This window comes from Protomyctophum parallelum (assembly GCF_964188405.1).
Source record: "Protomyctophum parallelum genome assembly, chromosome: 23".
Taxonomy (NCBI): domain Eukaryota; kingdom Metazoa; phylum Chordata; class Actinopteri; order Myctophiformes; family Myctophidae; genus Protomyctophum; species Protomyctophum parallelum.
This window is the reverse complement of record NC_139715.1, coordinates 26,264,728-26,290,769: the sequence shown is the minus strand read 5'-3', so window position 1 is coordinate 26,290,769 and position 26,042 is coordinate 26,264,728. Positions and strand designations below refer to the sequence as shown.

Below are 26,042 nucleotides of genomic sequence, written 5' to 3'. Positions count from 1 at the left end.
CAAAGTAACTAGTATACCGTATTGTGCCAAATATGAGACGACCCTCATTTTTCTAGACCCATTTGTGGAAACATTGTCTGTCAAATAATCTTTTTAGGATATTTCCATTGGGGGGGGGGGGGGGGGGGAAACATTATTATTATTATTATATTCAGGCCAGTTTTCAAATAAATGTTGTGGAATAAAAAGTACAATATTTGGATCTGAGATATAGTAGGACAGAAGTGAAAGTATAACGGGAATTGGAAATAATCAAACACCTCAAAATTTTACATATACGTACTGTACAGTACTTGAGTAAATGTACATAGTTCATTTCCACCACTGTGTGTAGGCCATGGATATGCAGTCAGTCTTTTATTATAAACATATTTTACGGGACGTGTTTCCCCACTAATACCTTTGGCTATTACATTGTTTACATTTAACCATCTTTATTTGTCCATGCTGTGCGCTACAGTAGCTCGCTGTAATCTCTTTACGAGGGTGACCGTTAAAGCATTCTGAACGGGAACCCATTTTGGTGTCAGCATCATGTCGTGCTTTAGCTATTGAAAAATAGCAGATCTACAAGCTCATATCGCGCCACCGAGTGGCGCGATACGAGCTTGTAGGTCTGCTATTTTTTGAAAAATCGAAGAACGACTGACATTTTTAGAATCTGATCTCAGGTCAGAATGGGTTCATCAGACCAGTGTGTGTCTCGTGGAAACCTCATATGAATCTGATCTCAGGTCAGAATGGGTTAAAGCACTGTGTAAACACAGTGTTTTAAATCGATGTTGCACAAAGATAACATTTGGTTATTGACTATATAACTGCATGGCTCCTGAACACTCATCACAACACGCTTTATTGGAGCATATACGGCAACGAGAGAGAGAGAGGGGGGGGGGGGGGGGGGTCAGTATAGTATACACCACCACACCTCCAGAAGTATTTGACTCTGAGTGCTAGCAATTTAGAGGGGGGGCTAATGCTCTTGGTGTACATAGAAGTCAGTCAATTGGGCTTGTTTGGAGGGGGGCTTAGGGGGCTAAGCCTCCACCAGAGGGGCTAAAGGGGAGGCCCTTGCCCCCCCCTGGTGCCAGTACATGCCAGAGCCTGCGTAACTCTGTCTTCCTCTATGGCTCTGGTACATATACTACACTGTATCTACATTTACATGCACCCCCCCCCCCCCCCAAAAAAAAAAATCCCCTTTAATATTCAGGATAGTCAAGGGCACACTCACGCTCAAGTGCTATTATGGAAGCATGCATCCATCAATGACACACTCCACGACGCCTTGGATTTGTGGAGACTTTATTTGTTTTCTTTATTTCTTTTGTCGCATTGCTAAGCCAATACTTTGATGAGCGGAGCATGGGTCAATGCTCTTTGTCTGGTTGAGACTCTGAGTCCCCGCTGGCATTGGCTTATAGCACATTTAACCCATTCTGACCCGAGATCAGATTCATACGAGGTTTCCGCCGGACACACACTGGTCTGATTAACCCATTCTGACCTGAGATCAGATTCTAAAAATGTCAGTCGCTCTTCGATTTTTCAAAAATAGCAGACCTACAAGCTCGTATCGCGCCACTCGGTGGCGCGATATGAGCTTGTAGATCTGCTATTTTTAAATAGCTAAAGCATAACATGATGCTGACACCAAAATGGGTGCCCGGTCAGAATGGGTTAAACGCTCTCAGGAGTTAAATTACTTCATTTACAAGACGTCTACACAATGTACAGAATGTAGAATGATTGTTATTTTTGATCAACGCCTTGCTGCCTCTCCTATTGGGATACCACATCAATACAGCATGCAATCGTCTTTGGTCTGAGAGGATAAAGAATTTTGCTCTGCAGATGCTAAATCTCATCAAATGGTGGTCTGTACGTGGCTCAAATGCCAAAGAAATAATGGACCTTGACATGAAAAGGGTTGCAAACCACTGATGTAGGGAACTAGGCCCGGGCGAGCGGATGGATGGCAGATCAGTCAGCTTGTTCCAGGCTGTAGCAGGCGGACCGGAGGAGTAAACATACACACTGTTATGTGAACTGTGAGAACAAAAAAGGCTTGAATCCTCACGAGGCCCAGAACGGTGTATATAGAAGAGCCGACATATGCCGGCAGCAGCGGGGAGGCTACATTTTAATCAGACTAATAATTTCACGTCCCACACCTTAAATCACAGGAGCTGTCGGGGATGCATCTGTTAACGTTTTTTTTTGTTTTTTAATAACCGTCTAATGCTCAGCCAGGGGGCGCGCGCTTCCCCACCTCTCGCATAAATATGAAGTTATGGAGCGTGAGAGAGTTGTCCTCCCTCCGCAACACGATTATAGAGTTCAGTTCAGCTCAAAGATTTTAGCAGAGGGGGGGGGGGGGATAGCCCTTCTAGTGTTGTAGTCCGAGAGGGGGTGGAGTCCAGATCGAGACCAAGACAGACCGTACCAGGTTTCTATTTCTTCACATTTGATACAGTAGGTACAGAACACACTGCGGGAGCAGGCAGGCGAATCAGCCGTCTATAAGTGCCAGACAGCTCTCTTACAGTGTCATTATGAATGGGCTCCTCATGACATGGATATAATGACATTATTTCACTGCACTGTAGTGGACTCCATCGGTGGGGGGAAGAGTCCTGAGTCCCTTGGTCCGAGACGGAGTCAAGAAAGAGTCAAATTGTGGGCGAGATCGAAAGAAATGTGGACTTGAGACTGAGGCCAGACGGAACCTTCTGTTGTATGTGAAAATAGCCAAAGATTGCTGACATACAATTAAGCTCACGACGTGCCACGAATGTGGCACGAAATATGATTGTTTTGGGTGGTCCCCAGTTCAAATGTGACTCTTTTGGGTACGTCCCCAGTTCAAATGTGACTCTTTTGGGTACGTCCCCAGTTCAAATGTGACTCTTTTGGGTACGTCCCCAGTTCAAATGTGACTCTTTTGGGTACGTCCCCAGTTCAAATGTGACTCTTTTGGGTACGTCCCCAGTTCAAATGTGACTCTTTTGGGTACGTCCCCAGTTCAGATGTGACTCTTTTGGGTACGTCCCCAGTTCAAATGTGACTCTTTTGGGTACGTCCCCAGTTCAAATGTGACTCTTTTGGGTACGTCCCCAGTTCAAATGTGACTCTTTTGGGTACGTCCCCAGTTCAAATGTGACTCTTTTGGGTACGTCCCCAGTTCAGATGTGACTCTTTTGGGTACGTCCCCAGTTCAAATGTGACTCTTTTGGGTACGTCCCCAGTTCAAATGTGACTCTTTTGGGTACGTCCCCAGTTCAAATGAGACTCTTTTGGGTACGTCCCCAGTTCAAATGAGACTCTTTTTGGGTACGTCCCCAGTTCAAATGTGACTCTTTTGGGTACGTCCCCAGTTCAAATGAGACTCTTTTGGGTACGTCCCCAGTTCAAATGAGACTCTTTTGGGTACGTCCCCAGTTCAAATGAGACTCTTTTTGGGTACGTCCCCAGTTTAATGTGACTCTTTTGGGTACGTCCCCAGTTCAAATGTGACTCTTTTGGGTACGTCCCCAGTTCAAATGTGACTCTTTTGGGTACGTCCCCAGTTCAAATGTGACTCTTTTGGGTACGTCCCCAGTTCAGATGTGACTCTTTTGGGTACGTCCCCAGTTCAGATGTGACTCTTTTGAGGCGTCGTGGTCTGAAAAGGCTGAGCACCACTGGTCTAACTGTTAGTACAGAAGACAGTTGAATAACAGCATCTGAAGTGTGTGTCTATACTGTATAATGTATCAGCAGCTCAGTGTGTTCAAACAGGAGATCCAGCAGCCTGCTGCTGCTGCGTCTCAGCCCCTGGGCTGGGAACTAAAACGAAAGCAACTGCTGACAGCAGGCAGGTATTTTGTGCGTGTACGGTGTGTGTGTGTGTGTGTGTGTGTGTGTGTGTGTGTGTGTGTGTGTGTGTGTGTGTGTGCGCGCAAATCTTTCAACTGCGATTTGTTCTCAACTCAACACCCTCAGGTTGTGCAAAATAATAACGCTTGTCATTTTCGGTGCCTCTCTCTCTCTCGCACGCACACACGCACGCACGCATGCACACGTACGCACGCACGCACGGGAATGAATCATTATTGAAACGGACGTTGTGACTATGAAAATAGCAGATCTGCAAGCTCACTCACTCATTTTGAATTTACGAACTTTTACTTGTAACAGAAATCTGAAGTATTTCTATATTGCAGTATTGATACGTTTACTTAGGTAAAATATATGCGTATATACCTTTTCCACCGCTGACCGGCATAAACATGCTGTTTGAGTGCTGTTTTGGCAGCGCCACTCAAAACGCTCAGCGCTCGTAAAGCCTTTTTAACGGCGGGCCGTAAAAGAAGAGGGAGCGTGGGAGGATTGCACCGTTTGTTTTTTAAACACAGCTGTAGAAGACAACAACCCACCCCGTCGTCTAGCCTCACTCATTTTCAGGCCTATTGAGAACTCTAGTTTTCGCCGGCTGCCGGGTGCGGCTGCACTGATAACTTTGGGGCAGGCACGTCTAGAGTTTGTATGGACAGGTATCAGTCAACAGGCACGTCTAGAGTTTGTATGGACAGGTATCAGTCAACAGGCACGTCTAGAGTTTGTATGGACAGGTATCAGTCAACAGGCACGTCTAGAGTTTGTATGGACAGGTATCAGTCAACAGGCACGTCTAGAGTTTGTATGGACAGGTATCAGTCAACAGGCCCGTCTAGAGTTTGTATGGACGGGTATCAGTCAACAGGCACGTCTAGAGTTTGTATGGACAGGTATCAGTCAACAGGCACGTCTAGAGTTTGTATGGACAGGTATCAGTCAACAGGCACGTCTAGAGTTTGTATGGACAGGTATCAGTCAACAGGCACGTCTAGAGTTTGTATGGACAGGTATCAGTCAACAGGCACGTCTAGAGTTTGTATGGACAGGTATCAGTCAACAGGCACGTCTAGAGTTTGTATATGGACGGGTATCAGTCAACAGGCACGTCTAGAGTTTGTATGGACAGGTATCAGTCAAAAGGGACATCGGAGGATATAGAAGGATAGACTGGGAAGGATCAACATCAGTGGCGTGCACAGACATTTAGAGGGGCATTAATTTATAATGAAAAAAGGGCACCTTGTGCAGCGCATTTTGGGGCGGGAACCCATTTTGGTGCTTTAGCTATTGAAAAATAGCAGATCTACAAGCTCATAGCGCGCCACCGAGTGGCGCGCTACGAGCTTGTAGGTCTGCTATTTTCTTTTTTATCGAAGAACCACTGACATAGAAACATAGCTTTAGATTGTTGGGTCCTAAATAATATAGTAGAAGCGTTTTTTTTATCAAGATTTGATCAATGTCACCGCATGGTCCACAAACTACAAATTAAGAAAAAAAAAGTTTTTTTCTTTTTTTCTTTTTTTTTTTTAAGAGAAAAATTGCCAAAAGGGCAGGGGGTGCTCTAGCACCCCCTAGTGTCTATCTGTGCACGCCACTGATCAACATGATGGAATGTCAGAACAGGTTCTGACTGGTCAACCGTCTGGGCACCTATATGCTGCTGAGCCGGCCTGCCGGCGTGCTGCGGGTTCGACTCCCGATCCCGACGGCATTTGCCGAAAAGGTTCTGAACATATATCCATGTATGGACATCGAAGGGTTTGAGGTTTGAGGTCAGTTGTAGAGCTGCTGGCCAATATTGATTGGTGGGATCTCTCCATATTATTATGGGCTTAATTGCGACAGCAGGTCCCATTCACTATGACATCAGGGATCTCCAACCCTGATGATGTCACGTGATGTCACGTGATGTCACGTGATGTCACGAGACTCGGGCACCATATGGGGGCTTTCCCCATGTATGGGGATTTTGAGTGACTGATTGACTTCCATAGTAAATGCGACCTGTGGTCACAATAATAATAATAATAATAATAATAATAATAATAATAATAATAGCGATAGTAATAATAATACATTTAATTTGTCACGCACTTTACATTTGAAACAGATCTCAAAGTGCTATATTGAAAGAAACTGTATATAGACTGCTACCTTTCCCCAAGAGAAATGCGCATATTTAATTCGTTCAGGGATATAAAAAATTAATGACCAGAGCGAGGGTACATAAAAAGCAGAGACAAATCAAACCCTGGGCCTGCGGTTGAATGTCAGTGTCCATCTGATGGTAGAAAAAGAACCATATAGGCCGGACATTTCTACAATCTTGGAGTAAAACACCGACATCGGATGAATATCAGTAAAAGAACAAAGTGCTGATTCAGCACGTTGGAGTGTTCACAAACTGCTGATGTCACCGTCTGTACAGAGTCGACGAGGAGCAGATATATATCGTCTCTATGGAAACCTCGTATGTCCAAAAGAAATGTGTTACGTTTCAAGGATTCAAATTCACGCAGCGTTTCGAGCTCGTCGATCTGCTATACTTCTGATGCTTTCATGTGACACTGCAGTGTTATCAAGTATAGGGCGTTAACTTTAATTGACATTGAGCAAAAACAACAACAACGATTCATGGAGATAAGAGGGTTTTTTTCTGCCCCCAGGCCAGCGTCGATATCTGCAACCCAGCGGACTGGAGAAAAAAGCAAACTGACCTTTTGGTGGTTTCTGAAAGCCCTGTGTACCGGAGAACTTTGCCAAACGACGTTCCCGACGTTCCCTCGAGGACAATAAAGGGAATCTAATCTAAACGACACCACTTAAACACTATACTTCAGTGGTTGCACCGGATTCCAAATGTCTCTTTATTAGCCCTTCCCTGCCGCTTATTTCCCCTCAACATTAAATAACCTCGCCGGGAACGGCCGATCCACGAGCCTAAAGTGTGGCGTAATTTGGCCCCATAACAGTGCGCTATAGAGGCCCCTGGGAGATGGATTGCTGAGGTTGAGGGCCACACCTATACCGTCAGCTCCCAGTCCCAAGCCGTGTTACTGACCGTGCTTTTGCAGTAGTTGCATTTACATTATGGAACGCCCTCCCTTGCACTTTAACCCATTTTTGTGCGGGAACCCCTTTTGGTGTTAGCATTATGCTATGCTTTAGCATTATGCTATGCTTTGTAGCAGATCTACAAGCTCATATAGCACGAGCTTGAAAAATCGAAGAACGACTGACATTTTTTTAATCTGATCTCAGGTCAAAATGGGTTAAAAAATAACTCTGTCAATATTTTTAAGAGTTTGTTGAAAACGTTTTTATTTCAGAAACATTTTCCCGATGTTATCTGACCTTGACTATGTTGTTCTTATTGATTGTTGCACTCTATTTTTCCTCGTATCATTACACTGTCCTGTTTTCATGTTTGATTTTATTGTGTTCATTGTACAGCACTGTGTAACCTTGTTAAGAAAGGTGCTTTATAAATGAAATGTACTTACTTATACTACTTACTCATGCGCTGAGTCGGCGGTGCCCGGGATCCAATCCATGGACTTGTTTGTCCAAAGGCGAGAGCTCTACCCACTGAGCTACCCGGACACACAGCCTATACTTTACCTAAAGTGTTGAGTGTGTGTGTGTGTGTGTGTGTGTGTGCGCGCGCCCTGTGCGTGCACGGTGCACGTGGCTTACCTGCACGTCGTTGAGCCTCTGCTCCATGATTGGATACTCGGTCACCGCCGTGGACGGGATGGCCAGCTTGGCCTCGCACTGCTGTAACCATGACAACAGCGTGGCGATGGTCTCCTTGTAGCGGGCGGGAGGCAAGCTCTCCAAGACTGTATACACGCACGCACACACACACACACACACACACACACACACACACACAGAGAATGATAACGATGGATAATTAGCAAAAAAAGACCCATCAGTAAGCAATATTTTATTTGATGACGTCTGTGAGGTTGATTCTAATGACTTAATCTCTGGGAGGACGTTGTGGTATGTGAGGTTGGTTCTAATGAATTCACCCCCTGGAGGACGTCATGGTATGTGAGGTTGGTTCTATTGAATTCACCCCCTGGAGGATGTCATGGTATGTGAGGTTGGTTCTATTGAATTCACCCCCTGGAGGACGTCATGGTATGTGAGGTTGGTTCTATTGAATTCACCCCCTGGAGGATGTCATGGTATGTGAGGTTGGTTCTAATGAATTCACCCCCTGGAGGACGTCATGGTATGTGAGGTTGGTTCTATTGAATTCACCCCCTGGAGGACGTCATGGTATGTGAGGTTGGTTCTATTGAATTCACCCCCTGGAGGACGTCATGGTATGTGAGGTAAGAGTGCTGTGGTGTCAGCAGAGCACCTCCAGGTGCCCCCCCCCCTGAGGGGCTCTGACGACGCGGGGCTGTTTACTCGTAGACACTAATGACAATCACAATTAAATTCGAGAGGCGCGGCGATCGGGAGATACAGGGACTTGAGAGACAGAGAGATGTGGTGTATATAGATCTGTCTGTCCGATCTACAGGCTCACGACGTGTCGCTGTGTGTCAACACATCGCAATATCAGCTTGTAGATCTGCTATTTTTTTGCCAAATATATTTGGTGTAGACAGAAAAAGAAAAAGTACAGAGGCAGCTAGGATCTAGTGCTGTGGTTCCCAAACTTTTTAGCCCGTGACCCGAGAGAGAAATGTGATGTCTCCCGGGACCCAAACTGGTGAAAACAACACGTCTATTTTCACATTTCTGTGGAATTTATTTTGTTTTAATTTTAGTCACGAAATTCTTTGAAAAAAATGCTTTGCATTATTCACTCACAACCCCCAAGACTCTGTCCGCGACCCACAGTGGGATAAAGGTTAAGACAATGTTAGTCCGAAAATGTTAGTCCGGGGCGTCTGTGGCTCAGGAGGTAGAGCAGGTCGTCCAATGATCCATGGGTCGGCGGTTCGAATCCCGGCTCCTCCTCCCGTCTACATGTCGAAGTGTCCTTGGGCAAGACACTGAACCCCTAATTGCTCCCGATGTGCTGGTTGGTGCCTTGCATGGCTTCCGCCGCAATCGGTGTATGAATGTGTGTTGAATGGGTGAATGTAATGCACAATCTATGTAAAGCGCCTTGGATAAAGGCGCTATGTAAATGCACCATTTACCATTTTAGTCCGGAATTCTTCTTTAACACAACTTTTGCAATTTATATGAAAAAGACCTAAGGACGCCTATACACGTCCTTAGCACCTTATCCCCAGGAGGTCTATACACGTCCTTAGCACCTTATCCCCAGGAGGTCTATACACGTCCTTAGCAAATAAAAGTGTCAAGTGGTTAACCCATTCTGACCTGAGATCAGATTCATACGAGGTTTCCACTGGACACACACTGGTCTGATTAACCCATTCTGACCTGAGATCAGATTCTAAAAATGTCAGTCGCTCTTCGATTTTTCAAAAAAATAGCAGACCTACAAGCTCGTAGCGCGCCACTCGGTGGCGCGCTATGAGCTTGTAGGTCTGCTATTTTTCAATAGCTAAAGCATAACATGATGCTGACACCAAAATGGGTGCCCGCCCAGAATGGGTTATTATTGATTTGAAGTGAAACATCAATCATTCTGCAGAGTCGTCCGGCTGATGGAAAAGGAAAAAAAGGTTTCTTGTATCAACTTATTTGGGTTTTTTTTTCCTTTATTTTCTGTAGCAGTCTATTTCCCCAGGTAAGGTTTATTTCCCCAGGTAAGGGTTATGTTCTGTAGCAGTCTATTTCCCCAGGTAAGGTTTATGTTCTGTAGCAGTCTATTTCCCCAGGTAAGGGTTATGTTCTGTAGCAGTCTATTTCCCCAGGTAAGGTTTATGTTCTGTAGCAGTCTATTTCCCCAGGTAAGGTTTATGTTCTGTAGCAGTCTATTTCCCCAGGTAAGGTTTATGTTCTGTAGCAGTCTATTTCCCCAGGTAAGGTTTATGTTCTGTAGCAGTCTATTTCCCCAGGTAAAGGTGAGGTTGCTGCTGTGACTCTATGATGCAGTGAAGGGGATGATGGGTATTCTCCTGTAGACTGCTATTGATTAGCGTATAGGATACAGTTTGGAATACAGGCTGATGGAGTGTTTCCTGGTCAATACTCATCAGTTTCTCTGCCGTCTGCACGTGTGTGTGTGTGTGTGTGTGTGTGTGTGTGCCTGATCTGAACATGCTGCGTCATGCACACACACACACACACACACACACACACACACACGATATTTGCATGGGTACAGGCTTTAGTTTTGACATACTAGTGGTCCGACTGTCATTAGAACGGCAACCCTACCTCAAACCCTAACCTAAGCATAGCCGCAAGCACACACACACACACACACACACACACACACACACACACACACACACACACACACACACACACACACACACACACACACACACACACACACACACCCCGTCGGGGCAGGAAACCTCACATGTCCAAAACTGTCCATCTTCCTGTCAACAGTAGCAATAAAGGTCAGATCGGATCAGATCAGGAAATCAAAACCCAATCGATTACACTGATCTCACCGGAGCGGGCTATTATATTTGCAATGGATTATAGCAAAGCAACTTTTACAATTAATTAAAAAGTGTCAATATAAATAAGGTTGTACATTGAAACAAAACATAATTGTTTATGGTTGATAAAGTTAATTTATCTTCATCTTTGGGGTACCTACCGAGCATGGAGAATCTGGCTAAATGCCAGTGGAAATAATACCATCTCCAGTCCTCTTAAGTCTTCTCTGACCAATTACTTGTGTCCATTCAACTGTCGCCGACTAAAGTTTAAGGGTGATCGTGTGCTGTCTCTTATTGCTGCTCGGGCCCTTGGAAGAGATTTTATTAAGTCATGCCCTTCTTGTGCACGTATAAATCTCATGCTAACATTCTGCTTTTTTTTATTTATATTCCGTAGCGTATGAATCTCCATAAGATTTGCTGTGTTTGAATCACTTAAAGCCGGTCGCATCGCTGCTTTGGGTCAGAAAACTCTAATCTCCATATTTTAATTTGTTTTGTTCTTTGGTAAATTAACTGCCCCTACTTGATCATAGTATAGCGTCGAGTACCAGATCTATGAGCTCGAAATGCTGCCTCGAGCTTGTCGATCTGCTTAGTTTTGAATTTGAATCCGGACAAGGAACAGTTTTGGACGTGTGAGGGTCCCTCAGGGGTCCCCCAGGGGTCTATACTAGGTCCCCAACTGTTTTTTTCTTTTCAACCACTTTATCCATATTTTCTACTTCGGCTATTCCAACCTAGCAGATCTACAAGCTCATACATACAGTAGCGCATCCCTTCATGCCGCGTCACTTCTGCCTTTGAGACGTAGTGGAGTGGAAGTATGGACATTCTGTAGGCCTACTCAAGTACTGTCAGAGACTTTGACAGTACGTACCTCAAAATCCACTGCGTATGTTCCACCATCACCAATTCACCTGTGCCCAAATAGCCCCGAGCCACAATTACATAAATGTAACTGTGCTGCAGCTTCGACCTTGGTTGTAAATGAGATGTTTTGGGGAAACTTTAATCTGACTGTAATCACGCAGTTGGATTGGATTGCATGAAGCAGCACCGAAGACGCCCTGAAGACGCCGTCCTCAGCGATTTGCACTTCCGTCGCTAAGCACCTGGACAACCCCTTTTGGTGTTAGCATTATGCTATGCTTTAGTTGGCGCTGTGGGAGTTGATAAAAAAGAAGTTACTTAATACTGTGCCCTACAGCATATCGTCGCTGTCGGGTGGAAACATCATATGTCCAAAACTGTTAACTTCTCACGATAAAAAAGAAAAAAAAGGAAAAATAGCAGATCTACAGTACAGGCTCAAAAAGCCTTCTGCGTGACACTGTAGTCAGTGTGACGAAGGAGGGCATTCATTTCTAAGAAAGGAAGCGCACCCCTGTGAACGATGTACTGTATTAACCCATTTAGGCCTAAATCCGAATCCGAAAAAGCCTTTAAAACCTATGGCCGATTTGAAAAATACCCCTAAAACCTGACTTTTTCTGGAATTTTTCACAAAAGTATCAACGTTTACTAAAACATTTATTTCTCAGCCTCTGTGGCAGATAGAAACACACCTTACACAGCTTACACCTTTGGCTTTCATGGAAAATTACTTGTTTTGGTCAAAACCTTTATAAAAAAATCAGAAAAATGTTCTAATTCAGAAATTATAATAAAACTAGTAAAACGCCTACTAAAAACAACTAATTTCTGTCATTTCTCAGCCTCTGTAGCATATAGAAACACAATTCCAACACTATTTGATAGCTTACACCTTTGGCTTTCATAGACAATTAGTTATCTTGGTCCAAGTCTTATTACAAAATCTACAAACTTTGAAAATGCCATAAAACTAATAAAATGTCTACCAAAAATGAATTTCTCAGCCTCTATAGCAGATAGGAACTAAATGTAAAAAAGTATTTGAGATCTTACACCATAGGCTTTTATAAACAACTTTTATTTGTGCAAACTTTGAAAAAACACAAAATGTAGAAAATACAGTGTGAACATTTCTCTGTGGAAACTGTCACAAGCAGCACTATTTCAAATAATAATAAAATATAAAAAGAGTTCAATAAAAAAAGATAAAGTGCCTGTCATTGTTCAATAAAAAAAGTGTGAGCATTCCTCCGTGGAAACAGTTCACAAGCAGCACTATATATAAAAAAAAGAGAATAAAAAATAAAGTGCCTGTCATTGTTCAATAAAAAAAGTGTGAACATTCCTCCGTGGAAACAGTTCACAAGCAGCACAAACAGTTAGTAGCTGGCAAGGTCTTTATGAGTCACAGTTTGTATACCGTTCAGTGTCTGTCACTCACAACTGCGAATATGCTTGCCAAAGCACTGTGTGCACACATTCACCTGACACTGTAGACAGCCGGAAGTGACACTTCTTGCACGGCTCGAAGTGCCACTCTTCTCCTCCAAGCACACTGTGCAACCCCTCCTCTTCTCAGTGAGCTTGGGCACAAGGTCATGCTCAGATCTGCCTGCTGAAGGAGACGCAGATGCAGACGCAGACGCAGACGAAGGAGCAGGAGAAGAAGTGGAAGTGGAAGGAGAAGGAGCCGGTGTGGATCGTGGGGTCTGACGGGCCGGTCTGGAGCGTGTAGGATCAGTCACTGGATTGACCAGCTCCTGTGCCAGGTCCTCCACCCAGTCTTTGTAGCCAGGGTACTTCTTCTTGAAGTCTCTTCCTCCAACAGACTTCGCAGCAATGAACGCGTTGTGGCAGGACGTGCTCAAAAAGAAGAAGAAGACCCTCCTCCACCACTTCTTCGAACGATGTTGGAACTGGTAGTAGCCAGTCATCTGGTCCATCAGATCCACACCTGGTAAAAAAACACATGACACTCAAGTTTACACACTTGTTTACACTCAAAGGACCACAAGGAAAATGACCTCTCCAGCTTTTGTTTGCTTTGAAATATACTGCATTTTCAGATACATGTTCATAATATGTTTTTTTTTGTCAATAAAATCAAACAAACCTTTCATGTATTTCTGATAGTCGGAGAGGCATCCTGGCACCGTCACCTCCGATTGACGGACTGCGCCCTCCCTCCTCCTGTTCACCGTCCCTGTCGCCTTGGGGTCGTGGTAGTTGGACAGCACCATGACCACCTTGGTGTCCTTCCAAACGCAGAACGTGAGCTCATTGTTTTGAGCCACTTTGTAGTCATGCTTCTTCATCGGGGCTTTCTTGCTCAGCGTCTGGGTCTTTGGGAGTCCTTTCCGGTTGGCACGAACAGTTCCGCAGCCGTAGAGTCCATGGTTCTTCATGTCTTTCAACAACTCCACCCCAGTGTAGAAGTTGTCCATGAATACAGCCAGGTTGGTGAAGTAGAACGGTTTGGCTAGCTCCATCACCACACGTTGTGAGAGACCCTTCTCGTGCGTTGCTGCCTCACGCCCTGTGTAGACCTGAAAGATTGCAAGAAAAACAAGTCTGAGGAAGAGCTTTGGTGTTTGAAATTTCACTCAACTCTTACAATAAATATTTGCAAATGATAGCTACTTGGTGTGCGTTATTCTCTTACCTGGAAGTTGATGCAATAGCCTGTGGAGCTCTCTGCCATGACCCAGACCTTCACTCCCCATTTCGTAGGTTTCAAGGGGAGATACTGTCTGAAACCCAGACGTCCCTTGAACTTCACCATGCTCTCGTCCACTGTAACAAATCCATTGACTTGGTACAGTGCTTGGAATCGAGCGACGAGGAAATCCAGGAACCATCTCAGCTTCCACAGTTTGTCCTCCCGATTCAGATCAACTGCCTCGTTATCCTGGAGGTGTAGATAGCTGGAAATTCACATAGATGTTAGTCACTTACATTGTTTATGCTTTTTTTGTATAGTAATGTTTATACTTTATTATAATACTTTTATATGTATATGTATATTATTCAGTAATAACATACAATATACACTACAGTATTATTATACTTTTGATATGTATATTATTCAGTAATAACAATACTTTTAGCTGTGCTGTACTTGTATTGTACATTGACAATAAATTGAATCTCACAATATACACTGCAGTATTCCAGGTGAATTGCCATTATACTTATCAACATTCATTATGCATTAGTTATGTATTATCATCATAAGACATACACTTTCTATTTTGCTTATGCTTATATTTTACATTTAGACTACTACTTTGTATCAATGATTGAATAACACTTCTTATCAAAGCCATCTCAATAAAGTAAACTATTGAAAGGTACGTTCAAAATGGCGACTGCCTCAGTCGATGGGGGTTGGGGTCTTTCCATTGTTCCAATGGACAAAACAAAGGGCAGGCCTAGGCGCCATTTTGAGCGTACTTTTTCCTCACAGCGTCAACATCAATTATTACCCTCAGTATCACTCAACATTATATAGCGTGTATATTTCATTATAGTGTATTGTGTAAAGTGCAAATGTGTTTATTTATTTATACAATACAATATTATTACTATGGCACAATTAGTAGTGTTTACTTCTGTGTACAAAGTTTGGTTGTTGTTGTTGGTGTTCAAGCAGTGGTCTACAGACCATAGTATTATCATACTATATTGCTATTACTATCATATTGTCTTATTATGGGTACGTTCGGAAATAGCGCACTCGCCTATTAGTTTGCATTGTACAGAGCGCTATTTCCGAACGCGCCCTATAATTATCATCATACTCAGTTTGTATTAGTGTTGTTATTACCTCCAAATCACGTTGAATCTGTCCCGGGACATCACTTTGAAGAAGGTGGTCTGGAACAATTGCTTTGTTTGTCGCCAGTAATCTCTACGGACTGGTAGACGCATGATTCCCATAGCGATGCAAAGGCCGATGAATGTTCTCATTTCAACCAAAGTAACGGACTTCCATTTACCCATTTTGGATTGGGGTGATGGATCTGGTCTAGCGTCTCTGGACTGTCTAGCAAATGTGTTCGTCTCTGTAATGAGATGCGACCACAATTCATCTGTGAAAATGTGTCCAAAAACTTGTCCGGGCGTTGCATCTGGCGCGATATCTATTTTCACCCCTGGTGTGTGGATAAAATCTCTCTTTTCCGTTGGCTGGAAGTCGGATTCGTCTGCTACCCAGTCTGAATGGAACCCACGGAAAGGAGCATCATCTTCGTCGCTGGAATCGTCGTCGTCACTAAACATATCCCTGATCCATTGAGCCCTGTCTAATGGTTCCGACGGAGGCAAATAGTCGGGATCGTTAGCAATGTTATCATTGTCTTCGTCTCTGCTACTGTAGTCATCGCAGATATCACTGCCGTCGCTCAATGCATCTTCCTCGGTTTCGCCACTACGGTGTGCTCTTGCTGCTTGTGCCATGTTGTAATGTTATTGTCAAAAAAAAACCTGCACTGAATTCTCCGACAAATAAAGTTGCTTTAATACAAAAAAAACGGCCCAAAAAAAATCCCACAATGCATTGCGATATCCAGGAACACATACGTCATCGACTCATGATCCATTTCATTGGCCGTGAGACCGGAAAAGGTAGAAACTACAGGAAAACCCGAATTCGGGTGCCCGGCCTGAAGGGGTAAGATACAACATGGAGTCCCCGTTCTTAAAGGTACAGTTACAATGTAGAGTTCCCGTCTAGAATGGGTTAACGGTACTACTCGTATTGTACTGTATACCGTACGGGGTGAGAGAAGACACCCCCACTCGAGATTGTGAAAGCCCTCGTCCCTGGCCTGCTATTTCCGTACTCGGACGGACGGACGGACGGACAGACCCAGCCAGGGACACCACATTGCTGTCTATAGGAGTGGCTCCTATTATAGCACCACTCAAAAATGTCAAATGGAGAGAAGAGGTTTCTGCCTGGTGACGGCGACAACAACAACATGCTCTTAGAGAAAGCCGAAGGACATCAGTTATACTCCCTATAGCCTGACTGGATGCTTTTATTCTCTACGGGAACAGAACAGAACAGAACAGAACAGGACGCGGCCGAGTGAAGGTCAAACAAGACGCCGCCACTGAACCAAACACACAGCGCGGTACTGGAGTGAGATTGAGCTCTCTTCCATTGTACACCGATAATGACCGCAAAGGAAACGACACCCCCCGAGAATTAAGTGTACCATTCGCTGGCGACGATCGGAGAATAATAGACACCTTCCTCGAGCGGCGTTAACAGGCGATATCAGGTCCCATTCTAAATGTCACCGCAAAGAAAACACCTGCCGTTCTCCTCCTCGACCCCGCACGAGGTCAGTGACTGAGTGACCACGAGCCGGTGCTATAGTACCTGAGGTCGATGTCTGTTGACGGTTTTCTGAAAAAAACGTATGTTTCTATAACAGTGGCGCTCAAACGTTTTCACGTCAAGGACGCCCCAAAATGATTTGTATTATTTGGCCACCGGGCGCCGTCTCTAAATATTACTCTTATTACTTATTACTTATTACTATTACTCTTCTCCCTTCTGGCTCCAAAACTGTGGAATGCACTTCCCATTGCAGTCAGAACTGCAGCATCACTCCCAATCTTCCGCCGTAGTCGGAAAACCCACCTTTTTAGACTCCATCATGGCCCCATCATAGCACTTACCCTACCCCCTTAGATAGCATTTCTGTAGACTTAGATAGCATCTGATACAGACTTATAGCATGTTATGTAGACAGCACTATAATTGCATTGTATATAGTCATAGCACGCCATAGTACATATGTATAGCATAGTAGTATATATATATAGTTTATATGTATAGTCTCATAATATAGATATTCCACTGTTACTTTCTTAGCTTACGCATGTTTTTATGATAAATGCTTTTGTGATGTATTCCCATGCTTTTGTTCTTGATTATTGTAAATCGCTCTGGATTAAGAGCGTCTGCTAAATGCCTAAATTGTAAATTGTAAATTGTATTACGTTCCAGGTATACCCCCCCCCCCCCCAGAAGCAAAGAGTAGACTAACAAAATATATATTTTCACGAGGGGAGGCTTGGAGAATTTGGTGGCTTACATTATGATCATGATTCATAATTTTCAATTCCTACTTTTTGATGTAAAGGCTACTGTAATGTATACTGAAGTTTGGGGCTGGCACTCTGACCTGAGGTCAGATTCATACGAGGTTTCCACTGGACACACACTGGTCTGATTTAACCCATTCTGACCTGAGATCAGATTCTAAAAATGTCAGTCGTTCTTCGATTTTTCAAAAAATAGCAGACCTACAAGCTCGTATGGCGCCACTCGGTGGCGCGATATGAGCTTGTAGATCTGCTATTTTTAAATATCTAAAGCACGACATGATGCTAACACCAAAATGGGTGCCCGTTCAGAATGGGTTAACAGATCTACAAGCTCATAGCGCGGCACACAAAGTGGCGCACTGCTTGCATTATCTGCTATTTCTTTTGAATATTCAAAGAATAAAATAATGGTTAAAGTGGTATAAACTTAAAATATACTGTAGCTAAAATAAAACAAATGACACAGATGCTTTCCCAGTTTCAATGGGTCACAGTGCTCCCGCGAGGCGGACTCCTCCATCATAAGTGATCGTAAGTGCAGGGTGAATGTGTTTCAAAAAGAGCTTTGAGGTCAGTAGTTGACTAGAAGTGTGATACATAAAATGCAGTCCATTTACCATCACAGTGTGGCTTGGCAGCCTAGAACATTGCAACTCCAAAGCAGGCTTTGCCAGCATGAACAAAAGCGCTATTAAGGTAATAGGGAAGAAAGACCCTGCAGGGCCCATTCTTTGATTCTGACCTAGTCATGACAAAAGTAAAACACAATCATCGCAGCCCCTCTTTCACTGAATACGGAATATGATGAACCTCTGCCATCAGAAAACGCTTGATTTATTATTGATAGGACGGCAGCTCGTAACGTAACACCGAAAATAGGCTATTTTTGTTAGAAATATGTAAGAATATAAGTATAAATCAAAGCTCCGTGCGGTGTGAATCAAACCACTTGAAGCTGTGTAAAATTCATACAGCGCCTCGAGTGGTTTCGTCATACTCAAACGGTTTAATCGTTTGTGGCACCCTCCATCAAGCTGTTGAACTCTAATGATAAATTATGCATGCAAAATGTCCCCACTTCACTGTGACACTGTGTGTGTGTGACTGTGTGTGTGTGTGTGTGTGTGTGTGTGTGTGTGTGTGTGTGTGTGTGTGTCGTGTGTGCTTGAATTTCAATCAGCGTGGCACACAACAGTAACAGTGATCGATACTGCGACACTACAAAGAACAGCCTACGACGCCGATGCGAGACATTTGCATGACATTAGCATTACAAAAGACAGACAGCTCTCGTGTCTCGGATCGCTTTTAATGTCCACGCGGAGCGTTCGTTTTTCCTCGAGGAAGACGGAAGGAACATATCTAATTTATTACAACCCCCACCGTCAGGTCCAGTGTGGGAGACTAATTATAGCAATCCAACGTCCTCCACAGGACAGGAAGCATGATGGCAGAACAATTAATCACTTAATTTAATTTCATCTAATCACTTGGACCACTTAAGCCCTATATGCACCTTTCGCTGTGTGACAAATTGGCCCCTTTTCCACCGGTTGGGAACCGGTTCAGAAGCGGTTTGTAGTCCATGCGCCAGACCTCCAAAATTGGGAACGTTAATTATGAACAGAGTGGGCAAAACCATACCTATATTAAATCGTTTATAGGCTCAAAATAAGTAGATGAATGTATGATATAACCCTTCCACAGGTGTAGCTATTTAATCACACATTTTGTCGTGATAGGTGAATAGGCAAAAATGTAATTAATAGTTATCACCATGAAACTTCCCCAGTTGATTACTTGCACGAAGACAATGATTTATTGTATTACACATTGTACATTTAAATGTAGGAAAATATGTAAAAAAACTGAAAATATGAAAAAGCTACTACTGTGGAAGGGTAATCATATTAATTTACTTATATTGACAATGTAATATAGGCATGGTTCTTCCCACTCAATTCGAGTATGTGTGGAGCATTAAGTCTATTAAAGGTATATTCAGTGATTTCACTCAAAAAACCTTAGGTTTCGTTTTTGGCTGTGGGACCCAGCCTTTCGTCCAATCAGGATAGAGAGCCAAAAACGAAATCTAAGGTTTTTTGACCCCCAGGGGTTAACTGGGGACAGGGAGGAACTCCTTATATGGCCAGCACACTCTATAGTAGGGAGGATTATCACAACAAAACAAAAAAATAAGTGATATTTGAATTAAGTGAAATCACTGAATATACCTTTAATCGTTAGCAGCACAGTTACTGTGCCTATATTGGCCTATTTCAGTAACGTTAACAATGACGTAATCCACGGCACCCACTTCACACTGAGTTTGACTTTTGAGAGCCCATCAGGCTTTTGAAATCACGTCATATGGCAGCCAAGTCTATGGACTGTTAATGCTCGTTTGGAGTACTTTTAACAAACTGAGTGGCAACCAAGTCTATGGACTGTTAATGTTCGTTTGGAGTACTTTTAACAAACTGAGTGGCAGCCAAGTCTATGGACTGTTAATGTTCGTTTGGAGTACTTTTAACAAACTGAGTGGCAACCAAGTCTATGGATGTTCAGTGTTTGTTTACAGCAGTTAAAGGGGCATGGCAAAGAGCATTAAAAACACAGACCTATACGCATTTCGGCTACACAAGCCTTCGTATAGGCTACAAGCCTTCGCCAGGGTCCTCATAGGCACTATATAGGACCCTGACGAAAGCTTGTATAGCCGAAACGTGTGTGCCTCGGACCTTGGCGCTTCTCTTCTTTCTATTCAATGTAAAATTGGCTATTTTGGCCCGGGCGCAAAGGCTTTTCAGACGGGTGCCAAGCGGCCAAATACTTCAGTCAATTTGGGGTCCATGACTATGTTCAGTCTACTGCTTGTTTATTATTTTAGGAGAGAACCTTGTATACGCCCTACATGGGGTTCCCTTCTCACCTGCATGTCTTCTAATAATGTTAAATGGTACCTTTTTGTACTGTTTCTATGGTGCGAATAAATACAACTAAAACTAAAACTCACAGAGCCAAAGATCAGACAGTTTCAGCGTCTCGTCGGGACACACTGGGCTGTTGACGATGATGACAGCGGTTTGTTGGTAGAGTCAACACGACGATATAGCCTACACCTGCACATTTATGTCACAGAACTGACTGATGCAGCAGAGAGCGCACCACAGTCACTCACAGGTAGCGTCGTCCTTCACCGCGCGCGAGCAATGACATGAAAGGCTGTTTTTCCGAATAAGTAGAGCGTGCTGAAGTTGTATCATTCAGTTGGTGGGAGGGGGAAAGCACATTCTAGAGTTACAAAACACACTGTGTATATGCCACTCTCATTGACTCACTCCTTTTCTCTCTCTCTCTCTCTCTCTCTGTGTAGACCTTATAGCCCTCATTTACAATGGCGGCCCTACGCGTTTGACTCAGATGATGCATCGTTATTCACTTCAGGGAAGGCACATTGTATTGGCCTTTGATGAAAGCCGCATTTGGCAGAGTTCACTGAGTAGTTTGGAAGATTTCAAAGAAAACAAAACGCACGCACGCATACTGCGCACACACGCACGCACGCCAGCACGCACACACACACGCACAGTGGCGAATATATCGACGGTGCAACCGGTGCAATGCACAAGCCAAGCCTGGTTTCAGGGGCTATCGGTCGGGGACCAGGAAGAGTAACATCAAGGACTCGTCAGTGACTGACTGGTTTATTATGAACAGCTTCAAGTACATACTACTTCCGTGTTGCATAACAGTGACATCACTGTCCACTCCTTCGTGGTACCTATGTATCAGATCGCTTAGGTATACAGTTCAAAGACGGTACAATGGTGTACGAAAGATGGTACAATGATATTTTTTAGGGGGCCTAAACAAAATATTTGCACCGGGGCCCATTGCCAGGTCCATTCGCCATTGCGCACTCACCCACGCACGCACGCACACGTGCGGGGGGTTCAAGTGCTTAGTGCCCAACGAAGCCAGCAGTGTGCCGCCTCGTCCTGACATGCAGAGGCGTGAGTGAGCGAGCATGCGAGTGACGGAAAAGTGATTAAAACTCATTTATTTCAATCACCCCGACTGTCCTGAGTGACGGCCCGCCGCCAGCGCATGGCGTTCGTCGCCCCCTCCTCAATATTCGCTTTGCTCGTGTCTCAAAGTTGAAGGAGCTTTCCAGGGGTATATCCCATTCTGACCTGAGATCAGATTCATACGAGGTTTCCACTGGACACACACTGGTCTGATTAACCCATTCTGACCTGAGATCAGATTAAAAAAATGTCAGTCGTTCTTTGATTTTTCAAAAATAGCAGACATACAAGCTCGTATAGCGCGCCACTCGGTGAGCTTGTAGATCTGCTATTTTTCAATAGCTAAAGCATAACATGATGCTAACACCAAAATGGGTTCCCGTTCAGAATGGGTTAAACATTATGTTATAATTTAGCTATTGAAAAATAGCAGATCTACAAGCTCATAGCACACCACCGAGTGGCGCGCTACGAGCTTGTAGGTGTGCTATTTTTGAAACATCGTGAAATGTGCCTCGAATTTGGAATATATTTTTCCAGAACGAAAGTTTTTACTCAAATCTTTGCTTCTGGAGGGGGTCCCTGGCTGGAACAACACATTTTCAGATGGGGGGGGGGTCGGTGGCCAATTACAGATCATTTTTGGGGTCCTTGACATGAAATATTGAGTGATATAGGCCTATAGAAACATAGGTATTTCAGAAAACTGTCAGGATTTAGAAGACATTCTTTTTCAGGACTAAAATGGGCTAAAGAGCATTTGGTACGTTCCTTTTTCACGAACATGACGGCCAAAAGACGTAGAATTCCGGGTGTCCTTGACATGAAGACATCTGAGCACCGCTGATATAGCAACACACCTTATAGGAGACTTCAGACGACGTGGTCTAGAACCGGCCTCATGTCTTAGTTAAAACCCATTGACTGCCAATGACGAGATTCTCGCCATGGTTGTGTTTTCGGTTGTTTACGGTAGAGGGCGCTCTAGCGCTAGCCTGTGAATGATCTCCAGGATCGGCGACGAAACCCCGAAACCATGCGATCGTTGGGTCTTATATGAATGTCGAAAACCTACATTTGCCATCGTCTTGTGACTCTTGTCCGGGGTCATCATTTGTCCGTGTACGGACATCGTGATGACCCCCGGTTAGTGGTTTAAATGTATGTGTGCGCGTGCAGTGTGCATGTGTGCGTGCGGTGTGTGTGCGTGTGTGTGTGCGTGAGGTGTGTGTGTGCGCGTGCGGTGTGTGTGCGTGAGGTGTGTGTGTGTGTGTGTGCGTGCGTCCTCACTCAGTTTAAGCTGCCTCTCTCTCTCCCTCAGCTCCTCCAGGACCGTTTCAAAGTGCTCCTTCAGCGCCTCCACGTCCGCGTCCAGGAAGGCGGCGTCAAGGTCCGCCCCCAGCTCCGCCCCCTCGCCATCCCGCTGGCCCTGCTTCAGCGCCGACAGCGCCTCCTCCAGGCGGGTCACCTGCGGCTGCACCGCCTCCAGCCGCGCCACCTCCTCCTGCGTTGGAGAGAGGAGAGGAGAGGAGAGGAGAGGAGAGGAGAGGAGAGGAGAGGAGAGGAGAGGAGAGGAGAGGAGAGGAGAGGAGAGGAGAGGAGAGGAGAGGAGAGGAGAGGAGAGGAGAGGAGAGGAGAGGAGAGGAGAGGAGAGGAGAGGAGAGGAGAGGAGAGGAGAGGAGAGGAGAGGAGAGGAGAGGAGATCCCGTTGACTAAGATGAGCTGTGATGACTAAAACTAACACTAAATACACTGAGAATTTCGTCAACAGATAAAAACGAGACTAAAGTGTTAGGGAGGGGCTAGTGGAGAAGAGATGCAGTTTTTCCCTTTTCTCCTTTGTACTATAATGAATATAACACATTGAATAAACAGGACCACAATGGAAACCTATTTTTGTGGTATCCTTTTAGCCTTAACGTCTTGACTCATATACAGTACCTCGTGCCGGTTACATTTGTGACTAAAGAAATGACACGTTATTGACGCATGCTCGTTCTGTGGTCCAGGTTCAAAGGCCTGAGTCACTCGCTCTCCGTCTGACATTTCGAAGAAAGGAAATTATGTGTATGAACAATACGACAGATCACTGCTAAGAAAGAAATGTTGCCTTCTGGCATTTGCCAGTCACATTCCGTGTTGTGCCAAAATCCTCAATACACATCACATAGAGCTGCTTGTAAAACAACATGAAGAGAGAAATGTAAACCACTTTGGAATTGTTAATCCTTCACAAACAGCTCGTCTCTTTTGAGTTGCGTCGCGTTAACATATCAACGCTGTCGGGAAGAAAGCTCGTATCTCCTCAACGTCCTCGTTTCAACTTGTTTTTTTATCCGTCACTTAAAGCGATATTTCACTTTCAGTGTCTGTCTGGGGTCATTTGAACGTCTTACTCTGGGTTTAGTGTTTCCCCTCCAGACAAGTTTTGCTCCCTCTGGACCTTCTTCAGGCAATAATATTTTTGGGAAAAAGGAAAAGAAATCATAAAATAAATGAAAGAAGCAATGAAAAAAGCACGGCCCCCTCATGCATTAGAAGGACTGTGAAGGCATCAGTCAACCATGGGACTGTTTTAACAGCTAACTCCAGTTTAACAGGGTTAAACTGGAGTTTTAAAGGTTTTATGACATTCTTTTTAATTTCTTTTTATTTTTTCTTTTAGTTTTTATGACCTCAATTACACCCAAAAAACCTGAACTTTGAACATTCAGTGGATTTTCTGTGGTCTGAAGTTGGGTTTTTTTGGGCCTTTTGAGCTACAATGAAAACAGGCAACACAGTGAAACAGTGACATCTGCTGGCAAATCCCATTGACATATATGGGATTTGCAGTAAGTGATGTCACTTACTGCCGGCAAATCAGAGCACCTGTTTGAGCCAGAAAACCCCAGATCACAGAAAATCTACTGAATGTTAAAAGTACATGTTTTTTGGGTGCAATTGAGATTAGAAAACCTAAAAAAAAACAAGAACAATTCCAAAACCTTTTTTTTTAATGTCACAATCCCTTTAACAGCTAACTCCAGTTTAACAGGAGTTTGAAGCTCAGCGCCAAGCTTGTAGATCGGCTATTTCCGATTATTTTTTGTTTCTGAAAAAATTCTGTTATATTTCTTGCAAAGTAACACTCTCTTTCTGGACATACAAGGTTTCCAGCCGACAGTGACGACATGAAAGCTCACGATCGAGCTGGTGATTCAGTACTCACGAGAACACACACACACACACACACACACACACACACACACACACACACACACACACACACACACACACACACACACACACACACACACACACACACACACACACACACACACACACACACACACACACACACACACACACACACAGTGGGGGCTTTGGTTACAACGACAACAACAAAGAACGTGTAAACAAATCAAATATTTAGATATGGGAGCCACCTCTCATCAGGAACCACCAAATAAATGCAGCTCATGAATAGATATTGCGAGCGAAAGTATTTGGCGGAAAATAATCGCTAATGAGCGTGGATCGCTGCTAAGAGGGAAGCCGAGGCCAGCTGGTGATTGGTGTACTGATGAGAACTGATTAAAAGACGCACGTCCCACGCATTGTGTTTAACGCATTAAGATTGTCAATTGAGATTGTAGCTGTATTTTAGCCACTTTAACCATTAACCATTATTTTATACTTTCGCTATTCAGAATCACACCCGTGTGAACCGAGTGGTGCAACTCCCCCCCCCCCCCCCCCATGAGCACTCATACTGGTGTTGTTAATGGCACTCATACTGGTGTCCTTGACGTCGAATAGTTTGAGCAAGACTGACATATTGTAGAAACATAGGTTTTTCTGAAAACTGTTAGGATTTAGAAGACATTTTGTGTACCGAAGCACATGAATAAATAATAGAAATTGGAAAGCGACTTCAATATGCGGCCGTTTCAAGATGCATTAACCCATGTAGGCCTGACGTCGATTTCTTTTAAATTTCTTCTAAATTCTGACAGTTTCCTGAAAAGCCTCATGTTTCTGTGTCAGTGGTTCTAAATATTTTATTAAAAGGACCCCCAAAATTATATGTATTTGGCCGCTGACCCCCATCTGAAAATATGTTGTTACAGGGACCCCCCTCTCAGAAGCAAAGATTTGAGTTAAAATATGTTGTTACAGGGACCCCCCTCTCAGAAGCAAAGATTTGAGTTAAAAACGTTGAAGATTTTCACTACATTTTCACGATTTTTCAAAAATAGCAGACCTACGAGCTCGTAGCGCGCCACTCGGTGGCGCGCTATGAGCTTGTATAGAACACGTTTTTGGGTCTGAGAGGCTAAATCTCATCAAATGGTGGTCCGTGGCTCAAATGCCGAAGGGCCTTCTATTATGAAAAGGGTTGAAAGCCACTGGTATATACAGTAGTATGTCTGTTCAGTATGTTATGCATATACGGTATGTGGATACTTACAGCCAGGAGCTGAGGTGAACAGACATGATGGCATGATGAAGGACAGAACACACACACACACACACAAGTCAAAACACAACATGACGCCACCGCAAGCTACTCTTCATCTCTATGCGT

The 26,042-nt window shown here is 44.1% G+C and overlaps 1 protein-coding gene across 4 annotated transcripts in view; it reads right to left on the bottom strand.

Moving 5' to 3' along the window:
• The window catches only part of dmd (dystrophin), a 441,564-nt gene that overhangs the window by 176,164 nt on the left and 239,358 nt on the right, over positions 1 to 26,042 (bottom strand). For all 4 annotated transcript variants that reach the window (XM_083758765.1, XM_083758766.1, XM_083758767.1 and 1 more), the window contains exons 23-24: positions 22,763 to 22,976; positions 7,579 to 7,724 (exon numbers count right to left, since the gene is read on the bottom strand). In XM_083758765.1, coding sequence (XP_083614891.1) covers positions 7,579 to 7,724; positions 22,763 to 22,976 — 360 coding nt within the window. The remainder of the gene's footprint in view (positions 1 to 7,578; positions 7,725 to 22,762; positions 22,977 to 26,042) is intronic.